The sequence below is a fragment of the Pongo abelii genome, chromosome 18 (genome assembly GCF_028885655.2).
Source record: "Pongo abelii isolate AG06213 chromosome 18, NHGRI_mPonAbe1-v2.0_pri, whole genome shotgun sequence".
NCBI lineage: Eukaryota > Metazoa > Chordata > Mammalia > Primates > Hominidae > Pongo > Pongo abelii.
In genome coordinates, this window is record NC_072003.2 from 21,241,078 (window position 1) to 21,262,449 (window position 21,372).

Genomic DNA, 21,372 nt, shown 5'->3' on the forward strand with positions numbered 1-21,372 from the left:
ACCCCTTCATAAGGTAGCTTCTCTCCCCGCTTGGCACACCACCTGGCTAGCCAAGGGCAGAGCAGAGACTAGGGGACAGGCCCCAGCACCGGGTCAGCACCCACTACCTCCTCAGTGATCAACAGTGCCCACTGCACTTCAATAGGCACCTGCAAGTGGCACCAGATCCTCTTGAAACAATTCTTAAGGCAGGGCGCGGTGGTCACACCTGTAATCCCAGCATTTTGGGAGACCGAGGCAGGCGGATCACTTGAGATCAGGAGTTCGAGACCAGCCTGGCCAACATGGTGAAACCCCACCTCTACTAAAAATACAAAAATTAGCCAGACATGATGGCACACACCTGTAATCCCAGCTACTCAGGAGGCTGAGGCACGAGAACTACTTGAATCTGGGAAGCAGAGGTGCAGTGAGCCAAGATCATGCCACTGCACTCCAGCCTGTGTGACAGAGTGACTTTGTCTCTGAAAAAAAAAAAAAATTTCCTAGCAAGTATTTATTACAGCAGTCAGTGACAAAAGCCAGATCTAAAATCCTATCTACAGAATAATCCTAGCCGGGCAAAACAAATTCATCAAAAATAGAAAATACTGAAATATAGGCCAGGTGTAATGGCTCATGGCTGTAATCCCAGCACTTCAGGAGGCCGAGATGGGCTGATCACTTGAGGCCCAGAATTTGAGACCAGCCTGGGCAACATGGCGAAACCATGTCTCTACTAAAATATAAAAATTAGCCAGGTGTGGCGACACACACCTGTAATCCCAGTTACTCAGGCGGCTGAGACAGGACAATCACTTGAACCCGGGAGGTGGAGGTTGCAGTGAGCCAAGATCGCGCCACTGTACTCCAGCCTGAGCAACAGAGTGAGACTGTCTCCAAAAAAGAAAAAAAACTGAAATACAACTAAAATATTTAGTGTCAAATATCTGGTTTTGGCAGACAGCAGGGGTGACTGTTTCTTAGGCATATTGGTTTCATAAGAACTTTTTCCCTTGGCTGTATTAGTCACTTCAGGGAATCGCATTCACCAATAAACGAAGCAACTGCACGCTGCCGCAGAAGCTCTGGCTACACTGCTGTAAAGGCTCAAAACGACCAAGTGGAAGCACCAGAGTCCATGAGGCATTTTATTTGAAAATATATGTATTACATCCCTAGAAGAAGAATCCCAGGATTTTCCCTCCTGTGTGTTTTCGTCTTGCTTCTTCATGGTCCATGATGCCAGCTGAGGTTGTCAGTACAATGAAACTATGGAGTGGAAAAAGAAAGTGCGGGTAAGTTTCATAGTTCAACATAGTGCCTTCTAGTGCAGAAAAACATCAACACTCATCAGTGGTTAAGGGCGCTTTCCTGTGGGGCACATAGGAACTGACAGTGCCTACATGAGCTGGTGCCTCATGTAGCGTATGAGCCCTGACTCCTGCAACCCAAAGAGCCAAATCCTGAGAGCCCAGCCACACAATCACACAGCCCTGACTTCTGCCTACACCACGAAACAAACTGCACTGAAAACAAAGGCTGGGAACTCCTTTAAATTTAGATGTCACTTTCTGCTTTCAGGTAAGGAGACTTGAAAGTATTCATATAAACTTGAGTTTGAATTGTGTTTCTGCCATGTACTGTATAATAGCTAAACTATTATATGGAGACATGTTCATTTGTACAATGAGTGGCTGCTTCATGAGTTACTGTGGGGATCACTGTAACAAGCATATAGTATGCAAATGTGCGGCATTAAAATCAGTATCATAATTACAAAGAGAAATGATTTTGGTAAGAGAATACCGTACCTGTAATACAGCAACCATGAAGTAAGAATACTTTCAACCAAGGCACCAGACGCATAATTTGGAGGGTATAAATTCTTAACCGCAAAGATACGCATTTACTGTGTCAGCTCATAAAGTGCTTTACCAAAATTAAATCAGGTGATAAACAGAGGAACTATTACCACTTTTACGGATGAAGAAATCAAGGCTATGACTTGCCCAAGATCTCATGGCTTTAAAGTAGAAAAAACAAGGGTTTGAACTCAGATAGGCTTTTAAGGACAAAGACTCCCAAACTAAGTTTTCCCACAGGCCTAGGCTTAGAACTGATTCTGGCCCTGATCTGGGATCACAGGGAACTATCTGCAGTGAGCCTAAAGGGCAGACATGAAAGTGGACACGACCCTCCTCTTCTGCCAGTCTAAGCTCTCATGTGCCTCTCAGAACCTGAAGCTCAACACATGAAATGTGGCAAATAGCCAGGCACGGTGGCGGGCACCTGTATTCCCCAATCCACAAGAGGCTGAGCGGGGAGGATTGCTCGGGGCCAGGAAGCCAAGGCTGTAGTGTGTTATGACCACACCTGTGAATAGCCACTGCACTCCAGCCTGGGCAACAAAGTGAAACCCTGTCTCTCTTTTTTCTCGAGACAGAGTTTCACTCTTGTTGCCCAGGCCGGAGTGCAATGGCACAATCTCGGCTCACCACAACCTCTCTCCCGGGTTCAAGCTATTCTCCTGCCTTAGCCTCTCAAGTAGCGGGGATCACAGGCATGTGCCACCAGGCCTGGCTAATTTTGTATCTTAGGTAGAGACGGGGTTTCTCCATGTTGGTCAGGGTGGTCTCGAACTCCCAACCTCAGGTGATCCGCCTGCCTCAGCCTCCCAAAATGCTAGGATCACAGGCATGAGCCACCGCGCCTAGCCAACCCTGTCTCTTTTTAAAGAGAGAGAAAAGAAATATGGATAACACTTGAGCTATTAGGTCAAAATGGTTAAGAGTAGACAAATTACCACTGCTTTGCTTTAAACAGAAAAAAAAAAAAAAAAACCCTCAAGTCAAACTGCACCACAGCAATTCTTAGCATTAACTTCTTTTAATTAAGGAAAGGCCAACTTACCCAAACTGGCGAGATGGAAGCAGATTATTCTGCCATTTTTCCAGGTCTTTGAGTTGCACGTCAAATCTGGGGCTGATCACCCCACACTATAAAATAACAACAACAACAAAAAAATTCTTCACTTTACCAATAACAGAAAAACTGAGTAACACAAGATGACATTCATAAATAAACAGTCCTCCAAACCAACCAACCCAGCATTCAGATGGGTACCTATTCTGTGCACAATGCTTGACATACTTTTCAAAAAATACACCTAAGTAAGACTATGCCTGCCTAGGAGAAAAAGCAAAGGCACGCAAAGAGATGGAACAAGGCAATACATGGCAGTGTCAGGCCACTGGCATGCTCCCTGTTGGCTGGAGAGCTGTCCAGGATGATTAGATTTTACATAGTCTAGAGATCAAGTCTCGACAACAGACTACAGCCAACCCTTTCTTACATAATAAGGCTGAAATAAAATCGTAGAGTCTCAAATCCTGAAGCTCTACAAATTATTAGAATATCTAAGGAACACGCTGCACAGGCACTGAACTAAGAACGCTGCTCCCACCAATGAAGTACCATTACATATTTCCAAGAAACAATGTCCTACAGCCCCAGACAAATTTTTCCAAACAAATCTGACAGAATGATGGAAGGCAGAAAGAGCAAAGAGCTTGCAATTCTCATCTCGTGGCTACTGGGACATGGCAACAATGATCCTCCCAAGTAAGAGCTCGCCAAGGGCTGCCATCACTCAACTACATGCCGGCCCTGAAACACTACTGAAGAAAGTCCACTAACTGATGTCCATTAACTGAAGACACTCTGCTCACAAAATCTGCTCTAAAATCACAGGCACACTCGAAAAGCACTTCCAAAAGCAGAGACTGACCCATAGAAACTGAAAATGGGCTGTCAGAAAGGCCCAACTGCTCTACGCCAGGAAGCCTGCTTAAGTTCCCCTACTATTACCCCATCAGCTATGCTGTGACTTGACTAACAAGGACAAACTCACAGCAGATGAAAGAAATGCAGGGATAGGAATATGGGGAAACTAGTTTTATCCAAGCAAGCTATAGTGAAAGATCTTGCCAAAGTCTGCCGCACGTTGCATCCAAGTTTTATGTTGATTCCAGCAGCAAAAATCCTTCTCATTCTGGTAGAATTAAAACAGCATACCCTCTCCCAACCCAGAAGAATCCTAAGAGGATGTGATCAAGGCCAGAATTTTAATCAATTTAGTCTTTACACACTATCTTACTTCCAAGCTCAATTTCCACGCTAAGGGTAGGTCCATGTCTTGCATGAAAGCGATGGAGGGGGACATTCTCTTACAAATGGGGAGAAATGAAATTCCAAGAAACCAAAAATTGTTTGCTTTGCCGAAAGTCACAGAGCAGGCCAGGCGCTGTGGATCACCTGAGGTCAGGAGTCCCAGACCAGCCTGGCCAACATGGTGAATCCCCGTCTTTACCGAAGATACAAAAATTAGCCGGGCATGGTGCCACTCACCTGTAATCTCAGCTACTAGGGAGGCTGAGGCAGGAGAATTGCTTGAACCTAGGAGACGGAGGTTGCAGTAGCCAAGATCGTGCCACTGCACTCCAACCTGGGTGAGAGTGAGACTCCGTCTCAAAAAACAGGCAGAGAGCAGCAGGGCCTGCATATCAACTGTTGTAGGCTAGAATTTTTCAAACTAGCATACCACAGAACAAGAGTGCCACAAATAAGTTCCATTTACAGAATGCTCTGTTCAAATTTATTTCTCTGTTGGGCCCAGTGACTCACACCTGTAATCCCACCACTCTGGGAGGCTGAGGTGGGAGGATCACTTGAGCCCAGGAGTCCAAGACAAACTTAAGCAACATAGCGAGACCCCACCTCTACAAAAAAGTGAAAGAAAAATTAGCAGTCACAGTGGAATGCACCTGTATTGCCAGCTACTCAGGAGGCTGAGGTGGGAGGATGGCTTGAGCTAGGGAAGTTGCAGTGAGCCAAGATGGCGCCACTGCACTGCAGCCTAAGCCAGAGCAAGACTATCTCAAAAGAAATATAAATAAAAATAAATCAATCCTATTTTGAGGTGGGGTTCTAATGGCTACAACTAGAACAAAACATGACATACTGAAAATTACCCTTGCAAGTTCTTCAAATCTTAGGGAGTCTTGCCCTGTCACCCAGGCTGGAGTGCAGTGGTGCGATCTCAGCTCACTGTAACCTCCGCCTGCCAGGTTCAAGCAATTCTCCTGCCTCAGCCTCCTGAGTACCTGGGATTACAAGCGCCCACCACTGCGCCCGGCTAGTTTTTGTATTTCTAGCAGAGACGGGGTTTCACCATGTTGGCCAGGCTTGTCTCAAACTCCTGACCTCATGATCCGCCTGCCTCAGCCTCCCAAAGTGCTGGGATTACACGTGTGAGCCACCATGCCCAGCTAGTTCTTCAAATCTTTAATAAATACTTCAGCAACTCACCTTCTGGGTCTCTTTCCCCCCTATCTGTTGCAATAAACACAGTGGTGTCCAAGGGAGAGAATACAGTCATGGGTTCTTAGTTTCTGTTTCTAGTTGGGCCAGTAAGGCCCCTTCCTCATCCCTCTTTTCCATTTATCACTAGAGACAGAAACTAAATACCATGGTTTCAGGCTGCTACAAGTCTAAAACAAAACAACAAAATGAGGCAGGCTGGACAAGCCTGAACTAGAGGATCTGCCTCCTTGCAAATCTGAAAGCTACAAACCTGATAGGAAGCACAGTGGACACCTCAATTAGCTTAGATACCTGCCCCCAAAACACACACAATCACTTAAACCACAGTCTTTACTTGGTTAAGGTGTTGCAAAAACCTTAACCAAGGTTTTGCTTAACCTTAAGCAAAAACAGAAAAAGTATTAATATTGCTATTTAGAAAGCCCCATTTACTCAAAGACAAAGATTCCATTCAAAAAACCCCACACATCACTGAGAGGAAGGACACAGCACCTTGGACAAAAGGCTCAATGGCCTTGAGCCACCCAAGTTCAAGCCAGTGAGGTGGGTAGTGTTAACATCCAAATACCAGTACCAGCGTTGGTTTCACCCCCGCATCTCTCCTGAGACAGCTTATACCCCATAAAAACACTAGGTCAACTGACATAATCCTAGCACAATCAACCCAGGAGAACAAATGAAGTTACATGTGTCAATTTTTAAACCTTTTTAAAGTAACTGGATAAATCAGGTATGGCACCACTACTCAGTATTTCCAAAGGCAATTACAACATTTAACGCCACATTAAAAAATTCTTAAAGGTTTGAAATGGGTAGGTCACTCGTTCTTACCTTGTTTAGCCTGCCTGTGAGGTTCACAACAATTTTCCCAGCTCTGTGGTCATCAATGATTTCAAATTCGCCAATGTAACCTACAAAAGATAACTGACTGGATTAAATAAAAGACACCAACTTGAGAGCTAAACCTCTGTGCTCTAGCCTACTCAATTCTTCACTCTCCCATCACCTCAGTGACTGCTTCTCCAAGAAGTTGGGGGGAAGACAGTTGCTCTGTATCAGAACTAATTTTTACAACCTAACATATAAGATTTGGGAGACAATACCCAAAACAATCCACCTTGCAATTCTGAAAGAAATTATTTTCCCCTTGACCCTTCCTTCACTACTTCCCATTCCCAAAAACTACTTTGTGCCAAAGAAGTGCAATAATCCAATCTTTCCTCTCAAAGAGCTCTGAGAAAATCTCAAGAGTCCTTTCTTTCTTTTTTTTCTTGAGATGGAGTCTTGCACTGTCGCCCAGGCTGGAGTGCAGTGGCCGATCTCGGCTCACTGCAACTTCCACCTCCTGGGTTCAAGCAATTCTCCCTGCCTCAGCCTCCAAAGAGCTGGGATTACAGGCGCCTGCCACCACGTCCGGCTAATTTTTGTTGTTTTTTGTTTTTTTTTTTTTAGTAGAGACGGGGTTTTGCCATGTTGGCCAGGCTGGTCTCGAAATGAGCTCAGGAGTCCTTTCAATGACTTAGATTCATTTAGCTCCCAAACACCTAGCAGAGCTCCTTTTTCCAGCAGTCCTATTCTAAGTGACTCTTCAGCAGTTTCAGACTATCCCCTCCTCCACAGCCCACAGGTCAATTGCATTCGTTCTCAGGTATGACAGACATACTTTGGTCCCCCATAATTAATTTCTACAGGACTAATTTCTTAAAGAGTCTCACATCAAAACATAAAACACAGCGGCAGCAGACTTACCATGCTTCATCATCACAGTGAGAAACCGGACGATGACTTTGGAGCACGGCCTAATAAGCACCTGGCGTTTGCCTCTCTTTTCGGCATTGTTGATGCTCTTGAGAGCATCTGCCAGGACATTCATGCGCACCATTGTGGCTGTTCATGGAAGACAAAACAGGAGGTTTTACTGGCATTGCCAACATCAACAGACACCAACCATTACACTGCGGAAGTATCCTTTCCTTTCTGGACCCACCTTGGCGAAGTTTTCTCAAGTCTAAGCAGGCTGCTTCTCCATTTCCCACCACCCAGGAAAATTCCTATATACTACGGTTGTTGAAAACAGGTTATCAGGACGTCAGCCTGCACATTTTGAAACTCATTCATTCACTAACCACTCTTCTTCGAATCGTGCCACACACCAATGTCTGGAGATAATAAAATGTGGGACAAAATCCACTTGACACAAGACAACGTCAGAACTGGCAGAAACTGCCAGCTACCGAAACGAAAACATCGGGTATAGTCGATCAGTGATTCAGAACAGAAGCAGAGTATCATCGGCAACATTTTCCAAATTGCTGAAAATCAGCAGATTCTATACTATTAACATTGTACTTTAAATCAGTTCACTCTCACCTACCATGAACACATCCAACTATTAAACATCCATCTTCGTGCCATTTAAAATTGCGTCCAACAGCAAGAGCCACAGTGGCAAACAGAAACATTTTACATGCTGTCAGACTGGACTCTCTTCTAATGGGCACGAACCGCACACTACACTGAACTTTTGAAAGCTCTTAAGTATGGAGACCAAACTGCCAATAGTAAAGATTGAACTTAAATCCCTTAAGTTCAAAAGCGTCTAAAGAAAAACTCTGCGGCCCAGAAGATCCAAGTTGGCATCCAGCAAACTGCCAACCCCGGCACGATGCAGCTTTTACCTGCTGGGTGGCCTCAGCCTCCCAAGCTCCCAGCGCGGCCGCAGCAATGAGAAGCTGCACGGCCCACCAGCCCCGATGTTGCCCGCCGCCCGGGGCCAAGGCGCTGCCTCAGCACTAAAGAGAGATCCAGACGCTGCGGCCCGAACCGGAGCTACCGCCTAGCTGGGCAGTCGAAGGCTCCGGCTCCCGCCAGCGCTGCGGCCTGCACCCTAAGGACCGGGATCCCCTGAGTGCACAGTCCGGGGCGCCCAGCCATGGCTCTCCTCTATGCCTGTCCAGGAACCGGCAAGGCCAGGATCCTCGGCCAAGGAGGGGGCCAGCCTCCTCGCAGGACACCGAGACCGAACCTTAGAGAGCAGGATGGCACCGATGGCAGACGGATGAAATTGGAGCTCTCAGACAGTGCTACTCACCGGCGCGGAAAGATGGCGGAAAGAGGACGGGAGGGGAGAAGCGCACGGAGTTATGGGAAGCGGGAGAGCTATCGCGAGACTTTCAAAGGACCGGCAAAAACAAGGACCGCCTAGAAGAAGGACGAGGGTGAGGGAAAGGCGGAGCCTCCTCAGGGGTTGGCAGTTGAGAGTCGATGGAATCGACCTCCCCGGTGGGGCCCGGGAGAGGCAAGGTGAGCCGTTCGTTGGAGGTTCGTCTACATTTTTTTTTTTTTTTTTAATTGTTGAGACAGAGTTTCGCTCTTGTAGCCCAGGCTGGAGTGCAGTGGCGTGATCTCGGCTCACTGCAACCTCCGCCTCCCGGGTTCAAGTGATTCTCCTGCCTCAGCCTCCTGAGTAGCTGGGACTACAGGGGTGCGCCACCAAGCCCGACTAATTTTTGTATTTTTAGTAAAGACGGGGTTTCCCCAAGTTGGCGCAGATGTTCTTGATCTCCTGACCTTGCGATCCGCCCGCCTCGGCCTCCGAAAATGCTGGGATTACAGGCGGGAGCCACCGCGCGGGCCTTAATTTTTATTTTAGTTTACTTTTGATACGGAGTCTCGCTCTGTCGCCCAGGCTGGAGTCCAGTGGCGCGATCTTGGCGCACTGCAGCCTCTGCCTCCCGGGTTCAAGCGATTCTCCTGCCTCAGCCTCCAGAGTAGCTGGGATTACAGGCGCCCGCCATCACACCCGGCTAGTTTTTGTATTTTTAGTAGAGACGGGGTTTCACCATGTTGGCCAGGCTCGTCTCAAACCTCTGACATCAAGTGATCTGCCCACCTCGGCCTCCCAAAGTGCTGGGATTACAGGCGTGAGCCACCACACCCGGCTAAAATTTTTTTTAATTAAAAAATAAGTGAAGCTCAGACAAGTCACCCAACAGTTGTTTACTGAGCACCCATGTACCAGACGCTAGCAAGGCCCTGGGGTACGAGGTGCCCACACAGGCACCATTTAGCCAGTTCTGTCCCTGCTGGTTCTTCCAGCTTCGTCCTCTCTCAAACGTCATCATTGGCCCCTGCTCATTCGTTGCATTTCCTCTTCCCTCTAGCATGGTGCCTGGATATTTGCTAAATAAAACTTAAACCTTTTATTTTTGTTCTTTTTAAAAATTTTCCATAGACAGGGTCCTGCTCTGTTGCCCAGGCTACAGTGCAGGGGTACACTCAGCTCAATGCAACCTCAAACTCATGGACTCCAGTGAACCTCCTGCCCAGGTCTCCCAAAGTGGTGGGATTACAGGTGTAGCCACCGTGGTTTTAAGGGTACCTTATAGACATGTAAGGACCACACAGGGTACTTCATTAATTAGATTCATAAATCCAATCGTAAATATTATATTGGCTAAGTTATAAAGAAAGTGAGACATGAAGATTCCAGCTTTTTTTATTTTTTCCCCTTTTACACAAAACAAAGTAGAAGAAATAATACAGGATTAAAACTGCAAAAGTAGTTAATCAGTAGAATATGTATACACAAAAAAAAATCCAGATAGGAAGACAGGCTTATTTACAATGAAAGTTAAGGTAAAATTAAGGTAGTTTTCTTATGAAATATTAAAAAAAAATCAAACATATGCTACAATGGGCACCACTGTTTACAGCATATTAAAGAGGAGAAAACACCACTTATTAAATAGGGACAGATATACCACAAGGTACAACATCAGTGCAATAAATTCACAAAACTATATTACAGCTAGTTAATCAGTTTAAGAATTGTTCCCAAGTCAGTCACATTTTTTGGCCCTCAGAAGTTCATTCCTAAAGATTTCAACTACTCTAAATTTCTAGCTACCAAGAAGTTAAGAATGATTATAAGAAGCTTTCCAAGGGGTTATGAAATCTTTGTAGACCAGAGGCCAACTATCATCACCTCAAGTCTGCTCTCACCAACAGCCCTTGTATTTTTCAGGGAGAAATCTCTAGGAATTAAGTCAGACACCAGTGTAGTCACTATCTCCTATGTCAAACCTAGGGGAATAAAATGGCCAGTATTACCATAAAATGAGAATTTTGAGGTTTACCTTAAAAGGCTTATTCTGGTCTCAAAAATTAGATAAGATTATCTTCTACTGAAATGAATCTTGACTAAACATACAAGACTGCTGTCCTTTTGCTGGTCTTAGAGTGAAAGTCATAGACATGAGTCTTAACCTACTGTATACTATAGCTAATGTCAGCCGAAAATCTGAAATTAAAAGCATGCTAGAAATCCTAAATGCAATCTTTTGAAAGTCTGCTATTAAACAGCCTTTAAGGATTTATTAACTTTGAGTCTGAGTGCAAGGGGACAAAAGCTTAAGCCTGTCAGACATTCCTTTTTTTTGGACAAAAAGATCAAAGTTTCCTACAATTGCTAAGCTTTGCACAAGGGAGAAGCCTACATGTACCAGTGCATGGAATCAGTTTCATTTTATTTCATGGGGACTCTTCTCCCACTGGAAAGAAACAGAATGAGGAATGAATCTTAATTGGTCTCTTCATCAGAAGTGGTAAACTTGGTCTCTATATTCATGAAGTCAGTTTTTTAAGCAGACTGTGGAAGCAGACAGAACCAGCTTCCTGTAGCCACAGACCACTACATGGTATCTAAGCTAAAGCAAAGATGAACAATTATCCAGATTCACTTGAACTTTACTAAAGGGCAAGGTTCATCACTACAAAAAGGAAGTTGTCTAAAAGCAAGAATTCAATTAACGCTGGGTAAGAAAAGTCAAAACAAATCATACACACTGAGTTGTCCATGAAGCCAACTGCTAAGAACACACTCAACTATACGTGACATGAAGACACTATGCACAAAGCCTTACTTGGCGAGTCTAAATTTCTATTAACTAAGGGCAGAGTGAGGGAGAGCAAAGAGCTACTTCCGTAACATTTTAGTATCCAGATAGTACAGCAGAAACTGTTCCCGGGGCAATGGGTGCTGCATTAATCACACTGATTAAAGCAGATGAATCATTCATTTTTCTTTTCTTTTTGTTTGAGAAGTTTGTTTATCTCCCTCTTGGCCATTCCAATGTACTTCGAAATGATTCCATGTTGGTTTAGTCCAGGAAGCAATAGTAACGAAGTCACTTAAAATAAAAAAAACAACAACAACATTAAGGAGGCAGCAATTAACTTGCTAAAGGTTATTACTTTTTTTTTTTTTTTTGAGACGGAGTTTTGCTCTTGTTGCCCAGGCTGTAGTGCAGTGGCGTGATCTGGGCTCACCGCAACCTCCGCCTCCCAGGTTCAAGCGATTCTCCTGCCTCAGCTACCCAAGTAGCTGGGATTACAGGCATGCGCCACCACGCCTGACTAATTTTGTATTTTTAGTGGAGACGGGGTTTCTCCATGTTGGTCAGGCTGGTCTCGAACTCCTGATCTTAGGTGATCCGCCTGCCTCAGCCTCCCAAAGTGCTAGGATTATAGGTGTGAGCCACCGCACCCAGCGACAAGTCTCACTCTTTTTGCCCAGGCTGCCAGTGACAAGTCTCACTCTTTTTGCCCAGGTTGGAGTGCAGTGGCACAATCTCGGTTCACTGCAACCTCCACCTCCCAGGTTCAAGCGATTCTCTTGCCTCACCCTGCCAAGTAGAGTAGCTGGGATTACAGGTGCCTGCCGCCACGCCTGGCTAATTTTTGTATTTTTAGTACACATGTGATTTTGCAATGTTGGCCAGGCGGTCTCCAACTCCTGACCTCAGGTGATCCGAGGTTACTACGTGTGTACGGCGGGGGGGCGCAGTGTTGAGTGCAGTGGTGTAATCTCAGCTCACTGTAACCTCCACCTCCTGGGTTCAGGTGATTCTCATGCCTCAGCCTCCCAAGTAGCTGGGACTACAGGTGTGCACCACCACATCCGACTAATTTTTCTATTTTTAGTAGAGACGGGGTTTCACCATGTTAGCCAGGCTGGTCTCAAACTCCTGGCCTCAAGTGATCCACCCGCCTCAGCCTCCCAAAGTGCTGGGATTACAGGCTGAGCCACCGTGACCAGCCAGTTATTACATTTTAAAGAAGGTAGGTTCCTAGATTATTAAAATCTGTAATGGGAGGAAGCAACATGAAACCAATTACATCCACTGGGATGTATCCCCAGAAACTTCTGCTCTCATCCCCTCTTCCACCTCAGAAAATAATCATTGCTTATTTTTACCTCTTGCACATTACTTTCTACCTTGATTATTGCGTTGTTTTCACTTTCTACGAGACCACGATAATCTTTCCATATTCCCACAGTTCCTTTTTGGTGTCTAAAACTTAGGAAGTATTCAGTTGTTTACTGACGAAGTTACAGTTAAATTTCACTGGCCAGGATGTGCCTGTAGTTTTTCCTCAAAGACTTACCTATCAGGTAGGTGAGAAGCAGGTTGTGGACTTGTTGTCCCACCCAAGCAACCGCAGCAAGGGAGACGATCATGGTCATGAAGTACTAGCAATGAAAACAACAAGAATTTAATATCAAAACTTCATGTGACACCATAAATGTATGTAATTTTTATTTGTCAATTAAAGAAGAATGTGTTTCAAAGTTCAGGAAATAATTTAGCTTTTATTATCACTTTTCTTTAAAAATTCTTAGATTTAAAAACCTATTCCACTGGATCTACTTTATAGAATTTGGATACATTTCTTCCTAGAATTACTGCAATTCTATATGTAAATATTTTATGATATAAATTATACGATCTTTTCAGTTAATAACTTCATGGAACAGCCTCACGACGTGAAGCGAACAGATGAACAGATGCTTTTTTTGAGACAGAGTCTCATTCTGTCACAAAGGCTGGAGTGCAGTGGTGCAAACAGCTCACTGCGCAAACACAACTCACTGCAGCCTCTACCTCCTGGGCTCAAGTGATCCTCAGCCGTCTGTGTAGCTGGGATTATAGGCATGAGCCACTGTGCCCGGCCTAAACAGATGCTTTCTAAGTATATGGCTTTTACTATTATTTCAGTAAGAAAAATGAAACAGAAGAATTTTGTTTTACTAGAATAAAAAATAAAATGCAAAAATGTGATGTTTAACTTTGAAATGATTCAGTCTAATTAATACAGGTAAACATTTATGAATGTACTTAGGAATTAACCAATAAATAAATTTCAAATTATAACTATTAAGACAAAAAGGCAAATTGACTCTAATCTTAAAATTTTACTGTACTTAAGTCAAAGCAAAAAAAGTACCATCTTAGGTTTTTCTTCCTTTAGTGTGAAGAGGCGTTTCCACCAACCCACAGCTCTGCGTCGAGTTTTTACTAGATTGCTGCAAATTTCATGGAATCTTTGCTGTTGTTCAGTGGTCCTAGAAAAAGAAATTTGCCTTTTGCTATAAACAAATCGTTACAGTTGACCAAAACACGACACCCTATTCAATTTAAGAGCTATCTTCTAAAGAAAATCAAAATAAAAACAATGTTTCACCATTATCTTATGTAGGTGAAAAAGTCCTTCCACCATTAAGACACCTGTAATAGCACAGGAGTAAGTTTTTACATAAACTGTGTGTGTGAGAGAGAGTGTGTGTGTGTGTGTGTGTGTGTGTGTGTGAGATAAAGAAAGGATCATCTATGCCTGCGAAGCCACATTTATTTAATGGTAGTAAAAGACTCATGACTTCTATGGGCCATAGAGAAATCAGTATAAATTTGATTTTGCTATTCCTAAATATTCTTTAGATCCTAGTAAATTCTGCACTATACCTATCAGAATCCCACCAAACAGCTGTATTTGAACACTCTTTAGTAAGATACTAACTACTAGCATTTAACACATAACATCCCCAACTGGGCTTCATACATTTGATGACAAGGCAGCAATTAACAGCTCAAATCTAAATTATTCTTTATAAATTTAGTCCTAGGGAGGGAAAATATAATCAACAAACAACACAGCAGTAAAAATCCAACAAGAGACCCTCCAAGAAAACCTTTTATATTTATAATGTTTTTCTTGGTTCTGATTTTTTTTTTTAATTGCCTTTGCACTGTCTTCGCTACACAGCTATAATGCCTGCTATTATTGCCCTGTGCTGAGGGATGTGTTGCCTTCTCTTCTCTAGCCCTCATCTCTGTAAAACTGCAGTGATAGATTAACTAGAAGGATTTCTGCTGAGCCCTGGAACCTCTTTTTAACAATGAGATGTTATTTCTTGCCCATGGTCAAGGCTAGATTGTGGCTATGCAAAAGAGTGTTCTTTCTTCCCTGTAAGATCAAAAAATAAACAAAATCTGCTCTATCAATAACTGAGTCACATCATGAAACTATCAGTGGTTATTTCTGCACTTGCCTCTAGGAGTTATAAATTAGCAGACTGGAATGTTATCTGGCTAATAAGGCCAAGGTCATGATTTATTTCCTTTGCTAACTCTGTTACATTGCACATTCAGAAACTTGCCCAAAAGAGCCAACAACATTGATTCATTACTGCAAGTGAAAAACAATTTGAAGGACAGTTCCTAACTCTAATCCATTCCGCTGTTGGGGGAAACACCTTTAAATATTGTCAATTATATCATAATTTAAGCAAACTTTGAATTTGTTCTTAAAGATCCATAAGGTACACATTTAAAATTCTTATATTTACACAATTATTTTGCAATTTGCTATCCTCTGAGATACAAACAACCAAAGGCACAAGTAGAATACTAACCAAATAAAATAAAACAGCCAAGGATAGAATAGCAGCTGAGAAGAAAATATCTATTCCAACATCTATTTTGGCTGATTATTTGAATCAAAATTCAACATGCTAGAGAAAGTTAAAATACTTTTAATATGATCCTTATCCACTTAACTATATCTGAGGAGTTCATAAGCAACTTAATGGTATAAATAGGCCGGGCACGGTGGCTCACGCCTGTAATCTCAGCACTTTGGGAGGCCAAGGCGGGCGGATCACGAGGTCAGGAGATCGAGACCATCCTGGCTAACATGGTGAAACCCTGTCTCTACTAAAAATTAAAAAAAAAAAAAAAAAAAAAAAAAAAAATTAGCCAGGCATGGTGGCGGGCACCTGTAGTCCTAGCTACTCGGAAGGCTGAGGCAGGAGAATGGCGTGAACCTGGGAGGTGGAGCATGCAGTGAGCCAAGATCGTGCCACTGCACTCCAGCCTGGGCAACAGAGCGAGACTTCATCTCAAAAAAAAAAAAAAAAGAAAAAAAAAAGAATGGTATAAATAAAATCAGCAACCCATGTGTATACAGCTTGAACCTCTTTGGAAACACTTGGTATTCACTTTGTTAACTGCCATTCCACTGCTTCAGTGTCTCAGTATCTCAGCCTTAACACAAGATCAATCTTAAAAGTCAAAATACCTCACAGTACTTAGCAGGGCCTGCCACAGTAGGCATTTAATAAATAATTGCTAAATGGATGTGAATGAAAATCTGCCAGTTTCCTTTTCTGTATTCATTCAAAAATAATTTGTGAAGTTATTATACTATCCTAAATATCAATGGAAATGTAAAAATGTATATGTACATCTACCATAAAAGAACTATGGAGTACAGAAAATTCATAGTTTATATTCAAATCAGTTACGACATTCTTCACATAAAAGCAATAAATCTAATGCTTAGGTGTCTGATGGTTAGACAATTATCTCTGCTTATTTACAGCATACTAATCACAGCCACCAAGTTCAGTAACTACACAGAAATCAGATTGCCAAATCATTATGCTACCTACCATTTGTTGGAGCCAAAAATTCTAGGCGCTAGAATGGGAACAAGGTAGTCAGCCAAGCACAAAAACATAACAAAACAGGAAACGCCGGACAGAACAGATGGATCTAGATAGTAGATAATCCTGTTAAAAAAATTAATAAAGGTTAGAAAAACATAGTCATTCTTATTCCTAACTAAACATGTCTAACTTAACTATTCACTTAACCCACTGCCTCTCAGAGACATTTGCCATTTTTCTTCTAATTTTCTCACCAGTGGCTTTCCAGAGGCTTTGTGACATGCTGATATCATAGTTGCAGTGGTTAAGAATATATCAATGGACAAAAGCTCTTTGGAGTTCTCAGCACTTTTTAAGAGTTTAGGGAGGTGGGGGACTAGGGGAGGGATAGCATTAGGAGAAATACCTAATGTAGATGAAGGGTTGATGGGTGCAGCAAACCACCATGGCACATGTATATATACCTATGTAACAAACCTGCACATTCTACACATGTATCCCAGAACTTAAAGTATAATAACAAAAAAAGAGTTTAAGGGTCTGGAGGACAAAAAGTTTGCGAGTCACTGATTTACTCAAGTGCTTTAGGTTACCAAGTTTACAGCAGTACTACAAATTCTGGAAACTAGAAGTGCTTATGAGAAACACATTTTTTATGGGTTCTTTATGGGTTATACATTACAGAAGACTTAAGGCACTCCCACAAATAGAAGCTATATATTAAAAAGTCCTTATTAATAAGAAGCACAACCCATAGTAATCTAATAGCTTACTTACAGAAACACCAAAGAAACCACACCCATGATGGCAGGTGGAAACCAGGCTCTTTCCCATCGGAGGACTTTATCAGCCATCAGCATCACTTCTCCCCATCCTTGCAGCTGTTCCTCCAGACTTGCAGTCTCTGCAGCCTAAATACCACCGACATTTAAAGTGATCATTTTACCACTCTCAACATTTTTGTGGTTCATAGACTTCAATTATTTTAAAGCGCCAAATGCAAAAAATTACCTCTTAACCAAATTGCCAATTTTAAACAAGTTGGTTTCTGAAAAACTGCAATTTCAAAGATGAAAAACCCAATGGGTTTTTTTTTTTTTGAGACGGAGTCTCGCTTTGTCACCCAGGCTGGAGTGCAATGGGGAGATCTCGGCTCACTGCAGTCTCTGCCTCCCGGGTTCAAGCGATTCTACTACCTCAGACTCCTGAGTAGTTGGGACTATAGGCGCACGCCACCACGCCCGGCTAATTTTTTGTAGAGACGGGGTTTCACCATGTTGGCCAGGCTGGTCTCAAACTCTCGACCTCAAGTGATCCACTCACCTCGTGTTCCCAAAGTGCTGGGATTACAGGTGTGAGCCACCAGGCCCAGCCTAAATATCCTTTTAATGGTCACTTTTCTAGTCCAAGCACTGGGCTATTCTTTATATACATGATGTAACTTAATCCTTATAGAGAGCCACAAGGTAGGGATAATTAGACTCATTTTACAATTAAAGAAAGTGAGCTCAAATTGGTTTACTTTCTCAAAGTCATACAGGGAATCGTGGCAGTGCCCAGAGTATTAATAAAATGCAATAACTTTAAGTTTGTTTATTTCAGATGGTTAGAATTGATCCGTCGTTTCTGTCATCTTATTGATTTAAACCCTTCTAAATCCATTAGGAAAGACTTTCCCTGAACAGCATTCAATTTCTAAAATAGCTCTTTGTGTAATGGAATCACTCAGATGTTGACATTCATTGGACAATTAAGGAAAACTACTTTCACCAAATTAAAGTGGCATTTTAGGGTCAATATACCTCCTCAATACAGTGTTTCTTACCACTCAGGATGTCATTTTGATTATACTTCAAATTTCTCTGTGACTCTGAACAGCCGAAAGTGGGCCTCTAGGATGAGCTAATGTGGCAAAAGCCCTTAAAGCTGGTTTTGGTAAAGGAAGAAAAATTTTGAATAAGAAACTCAAGTGTCTCTATGTTATCAAGCTGGATGCAGTGGATCACGCCTGTAAATCCAGCACTTGGTGGGTCGAGGAGGATCGCTTGAGCCCAGGAAACGGGGACCAACCTGGGCTGAGACCTTGTCTCTTTGTAAAAGTAATTCACTGGAAATCATGCAAATGACAGAACAAGGCACTTAATCTTAACAAAGACGCTCGCTATCTGTGCCACGCTGAGCACTAGTGTGATCTCAATATTTCTGACTTTATATTCCATGCTTAATACTAGTGAAAGAAGAGACTACTATGTGTGGGCACTCTGCTGAGCATTTATTTTTATACTTCAATTAATCTTCCTAACAACCCTTAAAAAAGGTGTTATTACTGTCCCCATTTTACCAAGGAGGAAACAGATACACAGAGGTTAACCGATCTGCATCCAAGAAATCTACGACCAAAGGCTTTGCTTTCCTTAGAGTTATATTGCTCTGCTGGAAGAAGAGTTGGGAAGCAGGAGCTCTAGCCCAGGATTTGTCATTTCAACAGAGCTTGAGCAACTTCTTTGTGCTTCAATTAATCCTCTTAAAAAGATCCATGCTAAGGACTAACTATGCTAGAAGGAGTGTGTGTTTAAAGGAACAAACCATGCATTTCTAAAAGCAAATATAAAATCACGCATAATCAAAACTGCCCTGAAGTCACGTCATTGGCCAGCGTCTGGGGTCTTGGAAGTTCAAAAGCCCCTAAGTAAATTCTTTGGTCCCCTTTTTCATTGCTGGTATGTGCCCTACAGTCACCAGGGAAGGGCAACTGAGAATATGCAAGGATATGTCTCTTGTTTTTTGCCCACATGGTGCGCTTAAATTCATAACAAATAAAAATGTGTCCGCCTATGATACCATCTCACTGCAGTTCCTTCGGATCCCTGCTTATTATTCTAAAGCTGTTTCCAGTAGTCCTGTGACCCCACCCCCGCCAGACTTCCAAATTCCAGACAATCGCCAAGACATCCCATTGTCTGTTCAGCTGGACCCCGCTCCCGGTTCCCCACGGTGAGCTCGCAGCCTCCCTGTCGTTTTAAGTTGTACCAGCTCTAAGAGAAATTCTGGGCAGTAGCCCTTTGACCCTCCACCCTTGTCCAAGTTTTAGGGGGAAAAGAAGGCAGGCACATCCAGGTTAAGATCAAAGACGGGGAAAGCCGAATACGGCTGGGGCCTGGGCCCCGAAAGCGCTGGACAGGCCCCAGGAGGCCTTCTGCCCCGACCCGCACCCCAGGCTAGTGTCGCAGCCCCTCTACCTCCCACTTCCTCCTCGACTCCTGCTCGCGGTGAGGAATCACGCGCCCTCCTCGCCCCGTCGCGCACCGTCCCCAGGAAAGGTAAGGGTTCGACACCCATGAGTCACCCAAGAAGCCCGAGGGCCAGGCATCGTCGCCTGCCCCGGGAGAGAAGGGCCGGGCCCCAGGCGGGTGACATGGATGAGGCCGCGGTGTTTGAGCCCACGGACGTCTGGAGGCCTCGCTTGGCTCGCGGGGTACAGGTGGCCAGGACTCACCAGCAGGTTGCTGCTGCGATTATCTCCCTCCGCCATCGTCTCGGGGATGCAGTCTCTACTAGCGCAGGCCACCGACCAAGCAAGCCCTCCAAAGGAGACCCGCACGGCAACCACAGCGCGAGGGAACGCCCCGCAGGCCGCTTATACCGGTCGGCCGCCCTTCCCGACAGACCCTGCGACGCTCGCTCTTCATTGGACAGACCGAGCTCACGCCTCAAGGAAGCCGGGCCAACCGAAGCTCAGCGCATGGCTTGAAATCGAGGTCAAAGGAGACAGAGGCAGCGCCGGGCCGAGGGGGAGGGGACATGGAGTGCCCAATCAGCGCCCAAGGTCTGCGCGACGCCCCGCCCAGCGCTGTGGGAAGCGGTTTAACCGCCGCTGCAGGGGGCGCGGTCCCTCAGTGGTTCCTCCGCTCCTTCCGCTGCGATGGCTTTGGGGCCCTCTTCGTCTGGCTCTCGCAGCCGAGGAGACTCTCTGGAAAATGGGCTACTGGGAGAGAGATGCTCCGTCGCCTGAGGCGGAGGGCGGGGACGCCGGGCCTGCGACACTTCATCTCTTCCTGGCCCCGAGGCGGCTGGGATCCGTTCCACCTTCCGCCCGGTGCCCTAGCCAGGCGCCTGAGCCGTTTAGCCCGGATTTGCGACCCGTGAGGTTTTGAGGACAAGTGAAAAGAGCTTTGTGTGGATTTTGCTTCAATGTTTCTCTCCTACCCAGTAGGAATAAGGCCTTAGCTTGGGCGGAAAAACCCAGGCCTGGTTTGAGAACGTGTGAAAATTCACCGCCTTCTAAGTGGCTTTATTATACATGGATGTTTAAGTTACTTAAACTACAAGCTCCCTCACCAAAAGGAGTCTTTTTTTTTCTTCTTTTTTTTTGAGACGGAGTCTGGCTATGTTGCCCAGGCTGGAGTGCAGTGGCGCGATCTTGGCTCACTGCAAGCTCCGCCTCCCGGGTTCACGCCATTCTCCTGCCTCAGCCTCCCAAGTAGCTGGGACTACAGGCGTCCGCCACCACGCCTGGCTAATTTTTTGTGTTTTTAGTAGACACGTGGTTTCACCGTGTTAGCCAGGATGGTCTACGATCTCCTGACCTCGTGATCCGCCCGCCTCTGCCTCCCACAGTGCTAGGATTACAGGCGTGAGCCACCGCGCCGGGCCAGGATTCTTGACTACGCCTGGCTAATTTTTGTATTTTAATAGAGATGGGGTTTCGCTATTTTGGCCAGGGTCGTCTGGACCTCCTGACCTCAAGATATCCGCCCGCCTTGGCCTCCCAAAGTGCTGGGATTACAGGCGTGAGCTACCGCGCCCGGCCAAAAGGACAGTTCTTGACACGACCTTTCTTCCATTAGAAGTCAAACTAAGAAAATATGTAAACCCTCTCACAAGCAGTGGAATTCCTAGGCAGTTTAGGAACTGTGTTGAGACACTTGTACATCTTTTCTATCCAGGATTTCAATGCAGTAACAAATGCTTTGATCTTTTTTTTTTTCTTTCTTTTTTTTCCCTGAGACAGAGCCTCGCTCTGTTGCCCAGGCTGTAGTGCAGTAGCCACCGCGCCCGGCCGATTTTTCATCTTTTGATACAAACAGAATCATGCCAAATGTCCTGATCAGATGTTTATTTCAGATGAATTAACTATAGTTTTAACTTTCAACCTTTTATTTTTTTACAGGTTTTAACTTCCAATCTCATGGTCATTTGTATTCAGCCATTGAATTTAT

At 44.3% G+C, this 21,372-nt stretch overlaps 2 protein-coding genes across 3 annotated transcripts; both read right to left on the reverse strand.

The window, feature by feature from the left end:
- Positions 1-1,103: 1,103 nt before the first annotated feature.
- On the reverse strand, positions 1,104-8,480 carry RPS15A (ribosomal protein S15a). Of its 2 annotated transcripts, none has more exons than XM_024241370.2 (5): positions 7,739-8,475; positions 7,114-7,251; positions 6,196-6,275; positions 2,893-2,978; positions 1,104-1,251 (listed from the first exon to the last, which is right to left on the reverse strand). In XM_024241370.2, exons 1-5 carry the CDS (start codon positions 7,824-7,826, stop codon positions 1,158-1,160), a joined length of 486 nt encoding a protein of 161 aa, XP_024097138.1. In that variant the 5' UTR covers positions 7,827-8,475; the 3' UTR covers positions 1,104-1,157.
- Positions 8,481-9,846: 1,366 nt separating this feature from the next.
- Positions 9,847-19,823, reverse strand: ARL6IP1 (ADP ribosylation factor like GTPase 6 interacting protein 1). Its single transcript, NM_001133557.2, is given in 6 exon segments — positions 9,847-11,555; positions 12,814-12,898; positions 13,654-13,771; positions 16,157-16,276; positions 16,931-17,064; positions 19,650-19,823. Coding segments are annotated over 6 exon segments (612 nt in total). The 5' UTR covers positions 19,686-19,823; the 3' UTR covers positions 9,847-11,436.
- Between the last annotated feature and the right edge of the window lie 1,549 nt (positions 19,824-21,372).

What these genes read in the sequence shown, in the direction of transcription:
- RPS15A (XM_024241370.2), bottom strand. Translation starts at nt 7,826, where the DNA reads ATGTTTCTGTTTGCCACTGTGGCTCTTGCTGTTGGACGCAATTTTAAA. An exon ending in AATAGTTGGATGTGTTCATG is followed by an intron (nt 7,252 to 7,738) that starts GTAGGTGAGAGT and finishes TTCCATGAACAG; the next exon opens with CCACAATGGTGCGCATGAAT. An exon ending in TCACAGGCAGGCTAAACAAG is followed by an intron (nt 2,979 to 6,195) that starts GTAAGAACGAGT and finishes GTTATTTTATAG; the next exon opens with TGTGGGGTGATCAGCCCCAG.